This window comes from Pantherophis guttatus, chromosome 15 (genome assembly GCF_059756535.1).
Source record: "Pantherophis guttatus breed Tessera chromosome 15, ASM5975653v1, whole genome shotgun sequence".
Lineage (NCBI taxonomy): Eukaryota > Metazoa > Chordata > Lepidosauria > Squamata > Colubridae > Pantherophis > Pantherophis guttatus.
In genome coordinates this window covers 17,064,825-17,082,774 of record NC_142077.1, presented here as the reverse complement: position 1 = coordinate 17,082,774, position 17,950 = coordinate 17,064,825, and the positions used below count along the sequence as shown (strand labels likewise).

At 47.6% G+C, this 17,950-nt stretch overlaps 1 protein-coding gene and 1 long non-coding RNA gene across 2 annotated transcripts in view; both read right to left on the bottom strand.

Annotated features, from left to right (window-relative positions):
• Positions 1-17,950, bottom strand: part of LOC148112010 (uncharacterized) — a 195,026-nt gene that overhangs the window by 135,724 nt on the left and 41,352 nt on the right. The window lies entirely within an intron of this gene.
• On the bottom strand, positions 2,925-15,371 carry LOC148112013 (vomeronasal type-2 receptor 26-like). Its single transcript, XM_087879370.1, has 6 exons — positions 13,858-15,371; positions 11,148-11,360; positions 10,444-10,570; positions 9,247-9,620; positions 6,832-6,944; positions 2,925-3,174 (listed from the first exon to the last, which is right to left on the bottom strand). The coding sequence occupies exons 1-6, from the start codon at positions 14,596-14,598 to the stop codon at positions 2,925-2,927; spliced, it is 1,818 nt and encodes a 605-aa protein (XP_087735496.1). The 5' UTR covers positions 14,599-15,371.

The window sequence follows — 17,950 nt, the reverse complement described above, 5'->3', positions numbered from 1 at the left end:
GGTTTGCTCTGCTGCGTAAGAGTTGTGTAAGGGAACTTCACAAATATGCTGAGGACACCTGGTGGCAGGTGATGGGGGAGGAAAACGGCAGGTAAGGAAAAGACCGGAGGGAGTGGGAAAGTGGGGGGGGCAGAGAGAGAGAGAGAGACCAAGGAATGGCCGGAAGACTTGGGGTCCCTTCTGAAGAGGGAAACCTTCTCCCTGGTTTGACCTCTGAAGCTTTGAGCAGGTCAGGCTGATTCCTCTCCAGTCCTTTGCAGTTCCAGACTCCCCCAAAGGGAAAGGAAGGGGAAGGGGTTTCTCTCCTCTCCCCCTCCTCTTTCCAGGCAGCGGCCCAGACGGAATGCCAATTCCTCCTTCATTGGGATCGCCTGGACAGGAGGCCACCCAGAAGTGCCACCTTCTCTTCATTGATGGATGAGACTGACGTGGACTCCCCTCTCATGCACAACATCCCTGGGAGGGTCAGTGCAGAAGAATAAAATATACAACAACCAAGAAAAGGACCCCCAAGTCTTCCCTGGCTATGGGGGGGGGCGGCTCCCCTCTTCTCTTCCAGCCCCACCCTCACCCCACCCTCTCCCCAGGGCAGAAATCTTCATCTGTGAAATGAAACGTGTGTGTGTGTGTGTGTGTGTGTGTGTGTCCTGCTGCTTCCAGCCCCAGAGGAGGATTCGGGGGTTCTAAATTGGGGGAGGAAGCTTTGATTTCGGACTTTGGAGGTGGGAAGGACAAGAATCAGAGGGAGCACCAATGGGAATTCTCCCTGCTTGAGCGTCATCAGTCTCCGGGCAGAGTCCTTTGTGGCTTCACCTGGAGGAGAAGGGAGTTCATAGCAGAGAGAGAAGCGGAGAAATGTGTGTGTGTGTGGGAGGGGGGATCTGTTCGGTATTTGGGGGGGGAAGCAGCTTAAGGGGGTTCATGGCAGCCCTAGACGGGACCCCCAGGGGTTGGGGGAGGGGCCCTTCCAATCATAAAGTGTGTGTGTGTGTGTGTGTGTGAAGGCGCCCAAGGACTCCCCAGGCAGCCCTCTCAGAGACCCCCAAGGCCTCGCTGGCTGTGGGGCTGCGCCTCCCCTTCAGTCATCCACTGCGGCCCCACTCCACGCCGGATCGGGGGAGGGAGGGCAAAAGGAAGCCCACCCTCCCCTCCAGGGCTGGCATGAGCCCCCCTTGAGCTGCGGCCCCCAAGACTGAAAATATCCCCCTCCCCCTTCCTCCGCTCCTCTCTCTGCGCCCAACTCTCTGCCCTCAGGTGAAGTCAAGGGAGACTCTGCCCGGAGACCGATGACGCCGCAGAACGGAGAATTCCCATTGGTCCTTACGCTTTTCTGGGCACGTCCTAGGCAGAAATCTTCATCGGTGAAATGAAACGTGTACGTGTGTATGTGTGTGTGTGTGCGTGTCCTGGCCAGATGCTTCCAGCCCCAGAGGAGGGATCGGGGGTCTGAACTGGGGGGAGGAAGCGTCCATCTCGGACTTTGGAGGTGGGAAGGGCCAGAACCAGCGGCTTCCCTGGCTATGGGGGGCGGCTCCCCTCTTCTCTTCCAGCCCCACCCTCACCCCACCCTCTCCCCAGGGCAGAAATCTTCATCTGTGAAATGAAACGTGTGTGTGTGTGTGTGTGTGTGTGTCCTGCTGCTTCCAGCCCCAGAGGAGGATTCGGGGGTTCTAAATTGGGGGAGGAAGCTTTGATTTCGGACTTTGGAGGTGGGAAGGACAAGAATCAGAGGGAGCACCAATGGGAATTCTCCCTGCTTGAGCGTCATCAGTCTCCGGGCAGAGTCCTTTGTGGCTTCACCTGGAGGAGAAGGGAGTTCATAGCAGAGAGAGAAGCGGAGAAATGTGTGTGTGTGTGGGAGGGGGGATCTGTTCGGTATTTGGGGGGGGAAGCAGCTTAAGGGGGTTCATGGCAGCCCTAGACGGGACCCCCGGGGGTTGGGGGAGGGGCACTTCCAATCATAAAGTGTGTGTGTGTGTGTGAAGGCGCCCAAGGACTCCCCAGGCAGCCCTCTCAGAGACCCCCAAGGCCTCGCTGGCTGTGGGGCTGCGCCTCCCCTTCAGTCATCCACTGCGGCCCCACTCCACGCCGGATCGGGGGAGGGAGGGCAAAAGGAAGCCCACCCTCCCCTCCAGGGCTGGCATGAGCCCCCCTTGAGCTGCGGCCCCCAAGACTGAAAATATCCCCCTCCCCCTTCCTCCGCTCCTCTCTCTGCGCCCAACTCTCTGCCCTCAGGTGAAGTCAAGGGAGACTCTGCCCGGAGACCGATGACGCCGCAGAACGGAGAATTCCCATTGGTCCTTACGCTTTTCTGGGCACGTCCTAGGCAGAAATCTTCATCTGTGAAATGAAACGTGTACGTGTGTCTGTGTGTGTGTGTGCGTGTCCTGGCCAGATGCTTCCAGCCCCAGAGGAGGGATCGGGGGTCTGAACTGGGGGGAGGAAGCGTCCATCTCGGACTTTGGAGGTGGGAAGGGCCAGAACCAGCGGCTTCCCTGGCTATGGGGGGCGGCTCCCCTCTTCTCTTCCAGCCCCACCCTCACCCCACCCTCTCCCCAGGGCAGAAATCTTCATCTGTGAAATGAAACGTGTGTGTGTGTGTGTGTGTGTGTGTGTCCTGCTGCTTCCAGCCCCAGAGGAGGATTCGGGGGTTCTAAATTGGGGGAGGAAGCTTTGATTTCGGACTTTGGAGGTGGGAAGGACAAGAATCAGAGGGAGCACCAATGGGAATTCTCCCTGTCTTAGCGCCATCAGTCTCCGGGCAGAGTCCTTTCTGGGTTCACCTGAACCCCTCCCCCTTTCTCCGCTTCTCTCTCTGCGCCGAACTCTCTTCCATCAGGTGACGTCAAGGGAGACTCTGCCCGGAGACCGATGACTCTAAAGAACGGAGAATTCTCATTGGTCCTTACGCTTTTCTATTTTCCCTATTCCGAAGTTCCAGGAAAATCCTCCGTCCCCCCAATGCAGCCCCTCCGATTCCGCCTGTGGGGCTGCGGGGCCCGTCGAGCTTCTGGCTCCTTCCCTTCGGCCACGGGCTCCAGAGCCTCGGTTCCTGGGCAAAGGCCGGCCTTTCTCTGCCCCTCCGGCGTTTCTCCGGCCTCGCCTCGCCTGAAGCCCCATTCTGGGCTCTGCAGCCTTTCTGCGCCTCCTTCGCTTGGCCCGGAATCCCCCTGCCTGAGCCAAAGGGGTCCCCGGACCTTCAGCCTTTGGTTTCTGAGCCCTTCCCCTCCCCTCCTTTCCTTTCCTTTCCCATTCTGTCCTTCTTCTCTCTTCCTTTCCTTTCCTTTCCTTTCCTTTCCTTTCCTTTCCTTTCCTTTCCTTTCCTTTCCTTTCTCATTCTGTCCTTCTTCTATCTGCCTTTCCCTTTCCCCTTTCTTTACTACCTTTATTTTCTATTTTATGCCATGATAATCTGAATAAAAAATAATCAAAAGGAGCCTTTTCTTTTAAGAGCGCTTCTTGTTCCACAGCTGGAATATGCAAATTTCCCTTGGAGGAAAACTGGCAAAATGTCTTCCTGACCCACAGAAAGGGGGGGGGGGTTTCCTTCACATTTGGGGTTGAGGGGCGGAGAATCCGCAAAGCACCATCCCTCTTTGGGGCATCTTCAGCGCACATCCCAAAGGTGCTTTTCAAAAGAGAGCTGGAATTTCTTGGGTTTTTTCCCTTGAAAACGTTTCACTTCTCATCCAAGAAGCTTCTTCGGTTCTGACTGAATGGTGGGGAATGGAAGGATTTCTCCTCCTTGCAGCCGTTTGGTGGTTAGCATTGTGAAGGTCAGCCGTGGGCTCTCTGAGAGGCCTTGAGGCCACCTGGGGGTTTATCTGCACCCTCAGGGTCCCCTGAATCAGAGGGCAAATGGGGGGAGACCTCCTTGGAACTGGGGAAAGGACCCTGTTGCTGTCTTCGGAGAGAGCAAAGTCCTCCCTCTGGACAGAGGAGACCCCTGGTTGGAAAGAGGGTCAAAGAGGCCATCTACGTTAAAACGGAACAGCCCCCTCTCAACAGAGGGGGAGGGGGAGGACCCCACCTCTCTCCTGTCTACCAGACCGTCGTGAGGACGTGGGGTTTGGGGCGGCCCAGTCCGTGTGCAAGGAGTCAGCCGGGTCTCTGCAGGTTTCCAGAATTGAGAGGATTTCTCCCAGCCTGACCTGCTTTCTGCCTCCATCCTCCAATGCAGCACGCAGGAATATAGGTTTCGAGAGAAGCTACCGTATATTCCAGAACAGGACATAATATTGTCCATGTGTTTGTCTTCCAGTTCTTATAATCTCAATGATCCTTTAGGACAATTGTTGAACAGGGAGGGCAAATTATAATTTAAAGGAATCGAGGAATAGTGACAATAATGGAAAATGCAATCGGTCAATTAAAATCCAAAGAATAAAATGTGGAGCTATTCCCAGCTTTTCCCCCAAAGTTTGGTCAGAAGAGAGGTCAAGGAGCAGCTGAGGTCTCCTTAGTGTTACCTGCTTCCATCCTCCAATTCCTCTGCCTTTCAGATGGGGATGGGCAACCAGAGTTTGACAGGCGTCCCCCAAGGTCTCTGCCACCTGATGTGGTTGCAAAGAGGGAAAGTCAAAACGTAACCCAGACTTGGGGTGCTTAAAAGCAGAGGGCCAGTCTCTGTCGAAGCTTCTTTCCACGAAGGCTTCTGGGGCTCCTGGAGCATTTTTAGGAAACACAGGCTGGGTGAGGGCATCTCAGGGCTTTCTCCAGAAGTGAGGCTTCCTGCTGAAAGAGGCAAAGGGCCAAAGGTGGAGGAGAAGTCATTGTGGGCAAGGAAAGATGAACTGGGACCTCTGTGGCTGTTGAATTTAATTTTAAATGTCTAGTAGGTGACCAGTGACCTGCTGGATCCCCTTTTCAGATCTGCTTCCTTCCCAGGATCTCCCTCAGCTCCTTCAATGAGGTTGGGGGGGGGCTCCTGCTGTGTTGCTTCTCCTCAAACGCTGGGCAGACCCTCAGAGGGAGCCCTGATGGATGACCCCACGTAGCCCAGTCCACAATCAGCCCAGGAGAGGTTTCAGGACCTTTTGTGTGACATCACAATCTTGCATCCAGCTGTGGAGAGATGTGGGGGGGGTGTCCCCTCAGAGACCCCCCAGCAACTGTGGGTCTTTCAAGATGGAGAGTCAGAAGCTGGAAGAGACATCCGGAGAGTCCCAGGAAAAGTCTGTGGAGGGAAAAGGAAAAACTGGAGTGAAAGACCTTGGAAAGACGAGCTGAAAGACTTGGGGAGGGGGGAAGAGAAGGAGAGGAAAGGAGGGAGAAAAAGGAGGAAGGAGGGAAGAGAAAATACAAGGAAAGGAGGCTTAACTGCCTTTATGTCCTTGAACTGGGAAGGCTGCAGGAGTTTCTTGCAGGCACTGGAGATAATCTTTGGATCTCTCTGTCCAAGGTCAAAGGGATCAAGTGGATCACTCAGCTCCCTCACAACCCACCATCTCCCCTCCCTCTCTTCTCTATCCTGGATCCTCTAGTTCTAGCCCATTTCTTTTCTTTTATAGAACCGACCGGCTTCCCTCAGTTTCCCTTTGAGATTGATTTTGAGGTGGGAGGTTTGGGGCAGCTGGGAAGGAGAGATGCTGTCCGGAAGAAGAATTGGAGGGAAGATCAGATTTCAAAATCTTTTTGGTCCAGAGCTGGAAAATCTCTTTCCCTGAAAGTGCCCAACAGATGGAAAGAGGTCCAGGGGTGAGGGAGGAGGCATTCTTTAAGGGGGGCATCTGTGGACCCTGCAGAGCTCCCCATTCCCTCCAATAGACCCCAACACCCTCTGTGGCCCTTTGGAATTTCCTCCCCCCAGGACCCAGATTGGCCCCTGAAGTAACAATTGCGCAAGACCATCCTTAGTTCAGGGGGCTGAATGAGAGATTTTGACTTCTTCTGCACACTGAGGAGATTTCAGAAGTTTAGAGTTCCTTCTGAACTAACCTGCTTGTCTTTCACTTCTACTTGAAATTGGGGTGAGGGAGAAGAGAGAACCCCAAGATCGTTGAAATAAGCATCAGCTCCTCTCCATAGTTTCCCAGGCAATAACCAGGGTCCCCATGCAGCCAGGCTGGGCTGCCCCAGTTGAGATGCCCTGGAAACAGGCAGGAGGTCCTGAGTCCAGACTGGGATGGAAGCCCTGAAGTTGCCTTTGACCTGGGAGCCTCTGGATGGAGCTTGGCGCTGGGTCCTCTGGAAATTGGCCGCCCTTCAGGTCTCTTGGTTGTCGTCCTTAAGCAGATCCTGGCAGTTTAGAGGAGATTGGGGGTCATCTTGCTTGAGATGGATGCTTTTTAGGCTGTGCCTTTATGGTTTTGTTTAATTCTCTTGAATTAATAATAAAACTTAAAATCTCTTTTTTCACTGGGGAGAGTAGAGTAGAGTAGAGTAGAGTAGAGTAGAGTAGAGTAGAGTAGAGTAGAGTAGAGTAGAGTAGAGTAGAATAGAATAGAATAGAATAGAATAGAATAGAATAGAATAGAATAGAATAGAATAGAATAGCTGTGCCTAAGTCCAGACCCTCCCCCATTTCCCCCTTTGCCTTTGTGGAGAGCGGCTGGGCTAAGTCCTAGAGATTCCAGAACCTTGCCTCCCTCCCCCCCTCCCCCGCCATATCTCGGGGTCAGTTTTATTGGGAAGTTGCAGATGGGAGGAGGGGTGATTGAGACAACTCAGCCCTTTTTCACTCCCACAACTGTAGGCAGCAACATCTGGAGAAGGAGGGGCTTCCTCTGTCTTGGGAGAGGATAGAAAAGATGGCAGGTGCTCAGATTCGGGGGGGGCATGAAATCCTCCTTTTGTTGGAGTTCAAGTGGACCCAGATCCTCCCCGTCAGACCTTCCGGCTCTGGAGATCTGCAGAGGCCCCTCTACCTCCCTTCCTTGGCCAAACTTCTCAGACTGGCCATCCCGCTGGATCCCTTCCTCTTCAACTGGTCCCATCACCTGGCTCTGCAAAGCGCAGAGTTCGCCCGAAGCCCGGAGCAGCGGCAAGGAAAATAGGGAGCCACATCCTGCTTCCTCCCCAGAGGTAAAAAAGAACTCTGGGGACTTCGCAGAGGGCTCTACCTGCCCTCGCCGGCTCTGTCTCAAGTTTCCCTATGGAAACGGAGTTTTTCGAGCCGCCTTTCAGGTGTAAAGGCGGCTCTTTACGGGCGACGGAGCTGGCGGTCTCAAAGGACCGTTTGGCGGCGACGGAAGCCAGACCGGAAGCCCACTCACCACAGTTTTCAAACCAGCTTTAGAATAAAAGCCAAATGGGAGACTTTGAGACAATCATCGGAAGATTGTGAGTTCTAGCTCTGCCTTAGGCAGGAAAGCCAGTTGGGGGAGTTTGGGCCAAGGTCCAGGAGGCTCTGAGTTCTAATCTTCCCACAGGCATGAAAATTTCCTGGGGGACTTTGGGCCAATCCCCAGGAGACTCTTGAGTTCCAGTCCTGCCTTAGTGCTTTTTGATTGCGGGTGTGAAAGTTGGAAATATTTTCTCAGGTTAATGTGGGAGACCAGAATTGGGGATTCCTAGAGTGTGAGATGGCTGAGTGTCCAATATTGTGTGGTTTGATGGAGGAAAGTGAAATTGTGGGGAAAACACCACTTCCATGTTGGGCAATGCCATAAGTCTCTCTGCCTTCTGCTTGTGGGAGAACCAGAGGGATTTGTGTGGTCCCAGTGAATCTTAGATTGACCTTGGTCTTATCTCCTTAAAATAGAATTTGCAAATAATTCACAATTAGGAGCCATTCTGAAAGCTAAACATTGATTCCCAATTGATCAGCAATCTGTGTGGTTGGAGAGCAGAACAGCTTCCATGGGTGCCTCTCCCTAGAAACCAGGAAGTCCCCCCTCCCCTCTATTCACCCCCTTCTTGGACCTGGATAAATATTATGCAGCATTGAAGGTTTGTGACCTGGTCAGTGATGCGGCTGCCTTTAGACAGGATCCCCTCAACCTCCTCCTGGGGAGAGTCTCCAGGTCCCCTTTCTCTGGGCAGCTTCTCCAGCCCTTCATAGACAAGACAAGCTTGGAAGAGGAGCAGAGAAATTGCTTTAGGTAGAAATTATAGAGTGGAAAATTAAAGGACCTGAAATCTACTATTTTAATTCTACGGTTGATGAAAGAAAAAAAAAATACAGTGGCAATTTCTTAAAACACTTTAATATTTATTTATTATTTTGGTGTGAAGCACATACAAAAAAAACCCCCAAACCAATCCCAAACTGAAATCCCAGAAGCTCTTCTGCTGAACACTTTCTGCAAAGGAGGTTTTTATGAGGAAATCAAGAAAGAATTATATAAGAGGGATGAAGATTTCCCTCTTCAGCTGAGAGCCAGTCAAACATGGCATTTCACATCATTCCGGCATTCTCACGGAGAGGATCAGGCAACCAGGCTGTTCCCACAGCTTCCTCCTGGCCTCTTTTCCTGCTCTCTCTCTCTCACGCACACTTTTAGCTGTAGGAAGAAGTGCCCAAATTATTTTTTATAAGGTGTCACATTCAATAGTTGTTGCTGAACAGAAAATTTCTCTGAATGACTCTTACAGAGTTCTCTTTATTTTGCTGAAAGGGAAGAGAGCTAGAAGAATTCCAGTCATTCATTTGAAACATATAGAAATGATTTTCTTTTCCTGCATACTATCAAAATGGAAAGAATTCATATCTCCTTTCAAATAAAAGAAACTTTAATAATTATTCCACTATCATAATGGTGTTATATCTCATATTTTTACATTTGTTCTGCCTGTGAGCTGCTCCTTTGTGTTGAGGTCTGGCCTCAGAAGGATAATGTAGCACTTGGGGATGAAGATGCAGACCAGCAGACCAGCACTGGAGGCCAGGATGGAGAAGACCTGCACAGCCACCATGGATTTCCCTTTGGTGCTCAGGTAGGTGGGCACAAAAGTCACCCAGACACTGCAGAAGACCAGCATGCTGAAGGTGATCAGCTTGGCTTCGTTGAAGGCCCCAGGCAGGTTCCTGGCCAGGAAAGCCACCGTGAAGCAGATGGCAGCCAGGAAGCCCATGTAGCTGAGGGTGACGTAGAACATGACAACGGCCCCTTCGTTGCATTGCAGGATGATCTCTCCAGGCTGGGAGTGGAGGTCAGAGTCAGGGAAGGGGGCAGAAACTCCCAGCCAGGTGGAGCAGATGATAATTTGGACAGCAAAAGAAGAAAGGATGATGGAGTTGGCCAAGCTCTTCCCCAACCATCTCTTCACTCGGTTTCCTGGTTTTGTGGCCAGGAAGGCCAGTACCACCATGATGGTTTTGGCCAAGAGAGAAGAAACGGCAACTGAAAAGATGATGCTGAAGACCGTCTGTCGGAGAAGGCAGGTGGCTTTCCTTGGTTGACCAATGAAGAGAGAAGGAGACAAGAAGCAAAGCAGGAGGGAGACCAGGAGGATGTAGGAGAGGTCCCTGTTGTTGGCTTTGACAATGGGAGTTTCTCGGTATTTAATGAAGATGATTAAAACAAGGCCTGTGATTAAGAACAAGAGTAGGGCAAAAGAGACCAGGATGATGCCCAGAAGTTCTTCATAAGACAGAAAGGTTATAATTTTGGGGATACATTGGACTCTGTCCTCATTTGGATATTTATCATCTGGGCACTTGGTGCATTTTTCGGTATCTGAGAAAGCAAAAAAAGCAAAATTTCTTTAATATTCTGTCCTTTTATCTTACAGAAAATACCTTCTTTGGATAACAGCTGATACCCCAGGCATTTTCCAAGAAGTATTTCTTAACAATTTCATTGAACAGTCACTCCTTTGAAATGGCATAAGGTCTCCTGCTTGAGAAGGGAGTAGGACTAAATGACCTCCAAGCTCCTTTCCAGCTCTGTTCTGATTGATTGATTGATTGATTGATTGATCTACATGACTGGCAGAATATTTGTGTAATGAGTTCCCCCCATAACTATCCACAGCACCACATTATGGACCAGTGACACCTTCTCAGTGATCCTCAAGGGGAGGATCCAATATACAGATTACAGATTAACAGAATTGGAGGGGACCTTATAGGTCATCTAGTCCACTCCTCCCTGCCTAAGCAGAGACCCTACACCATTTCTGACAAATGGCAGTCCAGTCTCTTCTCGAAAGCTTCCAGTAATGAAGCTCCCAGAACTTCTGAAGGCCTTTCAGAAGGTGGACGTATAACAATTCATCAATTTTCAAAGAACTCAAATGTTCCTAGAAAGATGAATTTAGCAGCACATATCCAAAATGAAAAGCAGAAGAGATATTTCCTCTGCTGTTAGTAAAGCTTGCCCACTCTGCCACCCCCTCCTCCCATCTCTTTCCCAGCTCCTCCTTCAAAGTCTTTTTGATTTACTTCCATTTAGATAAGAAATTGTGCAGGTTAAAAATAAAAAACCAGGTGAGCTTCAATCTGTCTTTTAATTTGGGTCGAATTCCATAAAGCCTCCCATTTTCCTCTGCGTGACCCACCTTCCTGAATGGAGAAGGTCCCCTCCGGACAAGGAACGCAGTCGTAGCAGCAAACTGGCTCTCCTTCTCGAGCCCTCTTGACAAATCCAGGATGGCAACTTTCCACACATTTGGACTGAGGCAGGGACTAATCAGAAAAACAAAGAATGCCAAGGAAAAGGTGTTAGGACTCTCCGTCCATGGAAAATGGAGGGAGAAATGGATGGAGACAAGTAGCCTCTGGTCTTCACTGGGGTAAATAGGAAACCTCTGACTACTCCTAAACAGATGCAGGAGGTAAAACAACTGGCAGATTCTTCATTTAGTTCCTTTTGCTTTCGGAATTTAACATTACAATAAAATAATTTTCTATTTACTAAAGTCTAGACAGATGGAATTGATTCTTTCTAAGTATGATGATATATTTTTAATAAAACTGATAACAAAGTTTACTGTAAAAGATTTAGGAAATTTTATTCTATTAGGTGTTTTAATATGAAATTAAACTGTGATGAAGAAAGAAACCTCTGACCAGTAAGATCTTGAAAGGTTTCCATAAAACATGGCAAAGCCACTCCACTTAGGTCCCGTCTCTTGAAGAGCTTCCATGAGATGACACCACCTGGCATGGGAGGCCAACCACTCTGGAGACTCTAGGCTTTGCCCACTTGAAATGGGACCTCAGGCTTTGGAAAACAGAGAAAAGACACCAAAATTTCTCTCACCTTATTGAGCAACTTTAGCCGTGAAAGAGCACCTTTTTTGATAAAAAGTCTCTGTCTTTGAGAATACACCAGAAACTCTTCCTTGACATCCTCCTTGGGGAGAACCAAGAAGATTCTGATGCCCAGATCTGCTGTTATCTCTCCATTTTGGTCCAAGTACAGTTTGCTATCAGAAATATTCCAAAATTCATTCTTCTCCAGAAAGGGATGAAACTAGAATGGGAACATCCAAGAATTTGAAAAACAGAAAACTTTATTTCTTATCCCACATTGAATCTTTCTTCCACTATTGTCTAATCTCCAAATATGGTTAAATAGGTTACAAATACTGCCATTATCTTCATAAGTGAATGAAAAGCTTTGAGAAAGATTTGTCCATCATATACTGACAAAGCATAAAGAAAATATAATTGACACAATTGGTCAATTATAGGGAACATTCTAGAGCAGATGACAGATAAAATGAACAGAGGGAAAAAAAGATGATTCACAAACTCTTTGAAAACAAGAGGTTGATTCCCAGAAAGTTGATCAAGAAGAAAGTAGTCAGGCTAATCTTCTCCCTGGTCATCCTGATGGAAAACACCTCCAGATGGAGAGTGGCTGGCTCTGGAGAATTTGATCCCTGAAGAGGGAGCCGGGTTTAGAGAGGGGAGAGGCAGTACTGATCAGTGCTTAGTTCTTCATCAACTGATGGAAAAATACATATCAAATAGACCTGCATCATTTTACGCCTGCTTCATAGATCTCAAGGCAGCCTTTGATACGGTTCCCAGGACTAAGCTATGGGAGAAGCTGGAAGCTGCCTCAATTGACCACAGGCTTCTTCATCTCTTACCTGCCCTACATACTAAGACATCCCTCAAGGTGAGGTGTGATATGCAGGGGTCCCTCTCGAAGTCAGTTAAAACTCAAAAGGGGGTTAAACGGGGGCATTTTGGCCCCCCTGCTTTTCAACTTTTACATAACTGGCATGGTAAAATGGCTAAACAAACCAAATCAACCCCTCCCCCCCAAAAAAATAGGTGACCGAAGCATCGCCCTCCTGCTCTATGCAGATGCCCCTGTGATCCTCTCCAGGACACCAGAAGGCCTTAAAAGAGCCTTGCGAGCCCTTCTCCAGCACTGCAATTACAATCAACTGGGCATCAATGATGAGAAAACAAAGATCAAAAAGGCCAAAACTTGATTCATGGTATCTAAAGGGCCACAAAATAGAGCAGGGAAGCCCCTTCAGATCCCTGGGGGTGGCCATTCAGGCCAAGGGTTCAAGAGAGATGCAGCAGAGTATAAGATGCACCTACCTTTTTTGGTGAGGAAAAGAAGACAAAGAAATCTCCCTCTGCCTCTGAGCAATTTTGCCTCATTGCAGCAAACAGCAAACAGCCTGCTTTACTTTCATTTTCGTTTTCAGCATAGCTTGATTAGCACAAGGAGAAAAAAATCTGCCCAGCAATTTACCTCTTTGCAGTAACGTAGTAGAGCCCTGCGCAAAACAACTGAGAGCAAATCAGCTGAGAATTGGGAGGCCGATCCAATCAACTTGTGCTAATTAGGCTGTGCTGAAGCTGAAAAGAGCTGTTTTTTCTTGCTGTTTGCTTGCAAGGAGGCAGAGGGCAAAGGGTGGGGGCCAGTGGGTGGGCAGGGCTATATTTGGTGTATAAGACCCATCTAAATTTTCACCCCCTTTTAGTGGGGAAAAGGTGCATTTTATACTCTGAAAAATACGGTAACTGGAAACAGAATCTGAGTCAGCAGGAAGATGTTCATGTAAAGAAGGCAAATGCAGCCATCATTTCAGGAAGTATCAGGAAGTGACCATTCTGATTTGGGGAGACCCCAACTCAAGGACCACGTCCCCTCGCAGGCACCACACTTGGAGGAGAATTTGCTGTTTTAGAGCTGAGCCAGTGAAGCAGAGAAGTTCAGTCTCCTCTTCATGGATTATATGCAGAGACTGAGCAGCCATCAGTCAGAGAAGCTTTAACTGGGATTCCTGCAGAGAGGAGGGGTTGGGCTACATGGTCTCAGGGTCTCCTCCAAATTTATAAAGGTTGTCATGCCACAACATGTATCTATTGTGCTGTTGTTGCTGTAGCCCCACCTAGTGGCCGGGGGCAGATAAGCCTAACTGTATGGTCTGAAGCCAGACTCCCTTTTCTCTCAGCCTTTGGAGGAGACGGAAGCAGCCGGTTTGACCGAGACACATGGTCATCCGGAGGCCTCCGTCCCTCACACGGAGCATCGCTGGAGAGGTTCCAGCTGCTTCTTTGTTGGCTGTTAGTTAATGCTGCCTATCTCCTATTTATATTTGATTCTCACTCTTTGCATTTCCTCAGTTTCTCTGTGCCCTTTTCTCCCAATGAAACACCCAGATCCACCCCAGGCTCCCTTTCACTGGAGGAGAAGAGGGGGGTTTAGCTGCCTGTTGAGCTGCACACAGACCCACCTGCAGTGGGGACGGAACAAAGGGGAAATTCCACCATGCTCATCACAAACCCACAAATACAGGAATTTTATTTAAAAAAGAATACAGCATTTTCAAATTAGCAGTTTGTAATATCAAAATGCCATGGTATCTACTCTTTGGAACCATTATTCCCTGAGTAATTGAATTGGACAGATCTGTTGAGTTGGTTCCCCTCCTTCTCCTCTGGATTCCTCCTCCAAAGGATCTAAGATCAATCGATCCATATCGGGACCCCCATACCTGCCACGGCTGCAGCCTTGGAGACCCGAAACTCTTTTCTCCCTCCTTCCTTCTCCTCCTCGATCTGGAGGAATAAGCGGCATTCAAGGCCTGGGCCAGAGTCTGAATGATACTGTAACATTTATAGTGATTTGGGGCCCGGATCCTGTTCCTTTTCTCCTGGGTCTCCAGAGGGGCTTTCTGGGTGCATCTTCTGCGGCCTTTGACAGAAAAGACATTCTTTGAAAGAGAACAGCGGAAATAAGGATCTTGAAACTTTTCTTCCACAAAGAAAAGGGGTTCAAAGGCAGAATCCATTGGCCTTTCTTTTGCCAGATGACTAAAGTTCAAAATACTATGGATGTATTTGAGAAGTCTGCGCTTTCTATGCTTGTTTATTTTATACCCTATAAAATTTGTGAGGATCCAGACTTTCCCTTCAATGGGTCCTGGGAGACGCATAAATGTGAAATGGAAAGGAAGAATTCTCTCCCAAATGGAACCAAATTCCATGAAGTGAACAAAGACGTTGACTTGTCTCCACATAGAGAGGGAATCCCTGAGGGATGCTGTATATCCAGTTGTTGAGAACAGTTGTGATATAACCACACAAATTCCACTCCTGACAAGCATAGGAGAAAAAATCCTCATGAAATTCTCTCCATTTTCTGTGTCTGAAGCAAAGAGGCCAATCAGGGTCCATCTGAAATGGAGGAGCAGTGGGACAATTGCTGGGTACTGGATTCCTTCTTTGGGATTCATCCGGTGGAAAAAAGGGAATTGACTTTTATCATTCAGAGCCTCTGAAACAATTGTATGACTGATCTAAAAAACAATGAAGAAAGTTGTGTTATATCTGAGGTCAGATCAACTCCAAAATATTAGATTTTAATAAATCCAACCTGGTTCTCATGAATGTATTAGAATAGTTTGTTAATCAGACATTGTTTAAAATATTAAAGACAGACTATTAGCAAGATTGTATAATTTATCACAATTATATTAACACGTGCAAATGCCAACTGGAGTATTCTATTCCAATAAAGGGCCTATTATAATTTTCGAGGTGCATCTTTTAATTGCTGCATCTTTTTTTGCTTCTATATCCCAGATTCTTTCTGGAGGAAATTTTTTAACTTCTTTCTCCAGTTATACAAGAAACAGGCAGACCTCAAAGATTTGTCAGTTGCTTAATCCAAGTTTGGTCTCTAATTGAAGTTTTGTCTGTTCCAACAGCCACAATTTTCAGAGTCTGTCAGTTTCCATAGATTAAATTTCATGCCAATAATACCCATATTTTCTGAATTTAGACAAAACAGAAATTGGGTAAATTCCCAAATCAGCTCTGAGGGCAGCAGCTGGAGTCCTTTTACCCACCCCAAGATCCTCCTCAGAGGCTGAGATTGGGTTGGTTCTGCTGGTGGTTTCTCTCTGAAGCCCCAAACATCAGATTGATGTAAGAACATGGGGGAAAACTGGGCCTCAGATACTTTAATCATTGGGGCTGAGGAAGCTGGAGAGCTGTGAGGTTTTCATTTAAGCACCACTTTCACTCCTGCCCTTTCTCTAACTGAGCTCCTTGGATGATGAGGGAGCCAAGATTCAGGCTCAGAGAAAACAACCCCAGGTAAGGAAAGGTGTTACTTGCTCTATTGTCTGACCATCCATGGCTATGATGTCATTTCACAAAGACCATAACTTTTGAACTTGCTTTATAAATTATCAGATAATTATTAAGACAAAAAAAATCCAAGTCTATACAATCCAATGTGTAAGTATGATAAAATCACATTATCTGTATAAATCAGTGTATTCCAATAGGAATTTAGCAGGCTAAACATGTGTACCTATAACAGAATTTATAACAAAATAAAAGGGTTGGAAGGGACCTTGGAGGTCTTCCAGTCCAACCCCCTGTTCAAGCAGAAAACCAGGCATAATAGCAGTAACTGTGAGAGGATCCTGGACTCTTGGTGGACAACCAATTAAATATGAGTCAAGAGTGTGCAGCGGCAGCCAAAAAAGACAATGCAATCCTAAATTTCATTAACAGAGGGATATAATCAAGATCAAGAGAGGGACTAATACCACCCTATAAAGCCCTAGAAAGACCACACCTAGAATCCTGCATCCAGTTTTGGTCACCACACTATAAAGAAGAAGTTGAGACTCTAGAAAAAGGGCAGAGAAGAGCAACCAAGAGGATTAGGGGACTGGAGGCTAAAACATACAATGAACGGTTGCAGGAACTGGGCATGGCTGGTCTAATGAAGAGAAGGACCAGGGGAGACATGATAGCAGTCTTCCAATATTTGAGGGGCTGCCACAGAGAGGAGGGGGTCAAGCTATTTTCCAAAGCACCCAAGGGCCGGACAATGAATAATGGATGGAAACTGAACAAGGAGAGATTCAACCTGGAAATAAAGAGATAAAGTTGCCTTCAGAAGTTGTGGGAGCTTCATCACTGGAAGCTTTCAAGAAGAGACTGGACCGTCATCTGTCAGAAATGGTGTAGGGTCTGCTTGGACTAGATGACCTACAAGGTCCCTTCCAACTCTCTTAATCTGTATCTATCTATACTATTCCAGACAAGTGGCTGTCCAGTCTCTTCTTAGAAGCCTCCAGTGATGGACCACCCACAATTTCTGAAGGGGAGACGTTCCATTCCTCACCATTAGGAAATTTCTCCTTAGTTCTAGGTTGTTTCTCTCCTTGATTAGTTTCTCTCCTTAGTTTCTTGTCTTGCCTTCTAGTACTTTGGAAAATAGGTGGACCTCCTCTTCTCTGTGGCAGCCCCCCAAATATTGGTACATTGCTATATGTCACCCCTCGTCCTTTTTACTACCCTAGATATACCCAATTCCTGCAACTGTTTCTCATAAGTTTTAATCTCCAGGCCTTTAATCATCTTTTCTGCACTCTTTCCAGAGTCTCTACATCTTTTTTATAATATGGTGGCCAAAGCTGGATGCACTAATCCAAGTGTGGTCTTGCCAAGGCATTATAAAGCGGTACCAATACTTCATATGTATTCTTGATTTTATCCCTCTGTTAATGCAACCTAGGACTGAATTAGCTTTTTGGGCTGCTGCCACAGATTGCTGGCTCATATTTAGGTGATTGTCTACTGGGACTCCAAGATCCCTCTCACAGTTACTGCTATGGAGCCAGGTTTCACCTCATCTGTAAGTGTACATTTGGTTCTTCTAGCCTAAGTATGAAACCTTACTTTTCTCTACAATGAATTACAGTTTGTTAGATAGGCCCAGGGTTCAAGTCTATCTAGATCCATCTGGATCATCAGTCTATCTTCTGGTACGTTGGCTATTCCTGCCACTTTAGTGTTGTCTTCAAATTTGATGATTTCTCCATTTCTCCTCTCATCCAAATCATTGATGAAGATGTTGAAGAGAACTGGGCCTAAAATGGAACCTTGGGGTCCCCCACTGCTTGTTTCCCTCCATGCAGACGTAGTTCCATTGAGGACCACAGGCTGACTCCATCTGGGGGGTGATGCCGTCTATCCCACATATTTTTAATTTCCTGAGAAATAGGTTGTGGTTTCTCTGTCAAAGCCTTTCTGAAATCCAAGTACTGTATACTACGTGCCCTGCATTTCATTGGTCCACTAATTTAATCATTTTTGTCAAAAAATAAAATAAGATTTATTAATGATCTGGGTTTTTTTATCCTTCATTATTCCTGGTAAGTCATTCATATTTACACTGAATAAGAAGGGTTTAAATATGCACTCCTTCCCTTCCTCCTTGGTAAGTGTTATGATCTTATAAGGACATCTGCCGGGGGATTGGCTGATTTCACTGGCAGGAACTTTAAATAGCTGTCATTGGCCGGCTGACTTGCTGGATCCACATAAAAGGAGGCTCACCCGGCAGTTCGTTTTCCTATTGAAATAAAGTGCTGATCGGACTATAGCTGAGTCACGTCTCTTTTCCCTGCGCTGATCTAACACTGGCGACGAAGGACGAGGAAAGAACCGACAGCAGATCAGCGGGCACGATCGCCACCACCACCCAGAAAAAGAGCTGAATCACTGAAGCGGAATCGCCAAAGCTGAGTCACAGAACCATGTCCAGACCACAGATCTCGCTGG

Bases quoted from the DNA above. Each gene is read 5' to 3' on its own strand.
- LOC148112013 (XM_087879370.1), bottom strand. From the start codon at position 14,598: ATGAATCCCAAAGAAGGAATCCAGTACCCAGCAATTGTCCCACTGCTC. The intron at 11,361-13,857 runs GTATGGGGGTCC...TTCCCATTCTAG, and splicing joins CAAGGCTGCAGCCGTGGCAG to TTTCATCCCTTTCTGGAGAA. The intron at 6,945-9,246 runs GTACTGGCCTTC...TGCGCTTTGCAG, and splicing joins TGGCCAAAACCATCATGGTG to AGCCAGGTGATGGGACCAGT.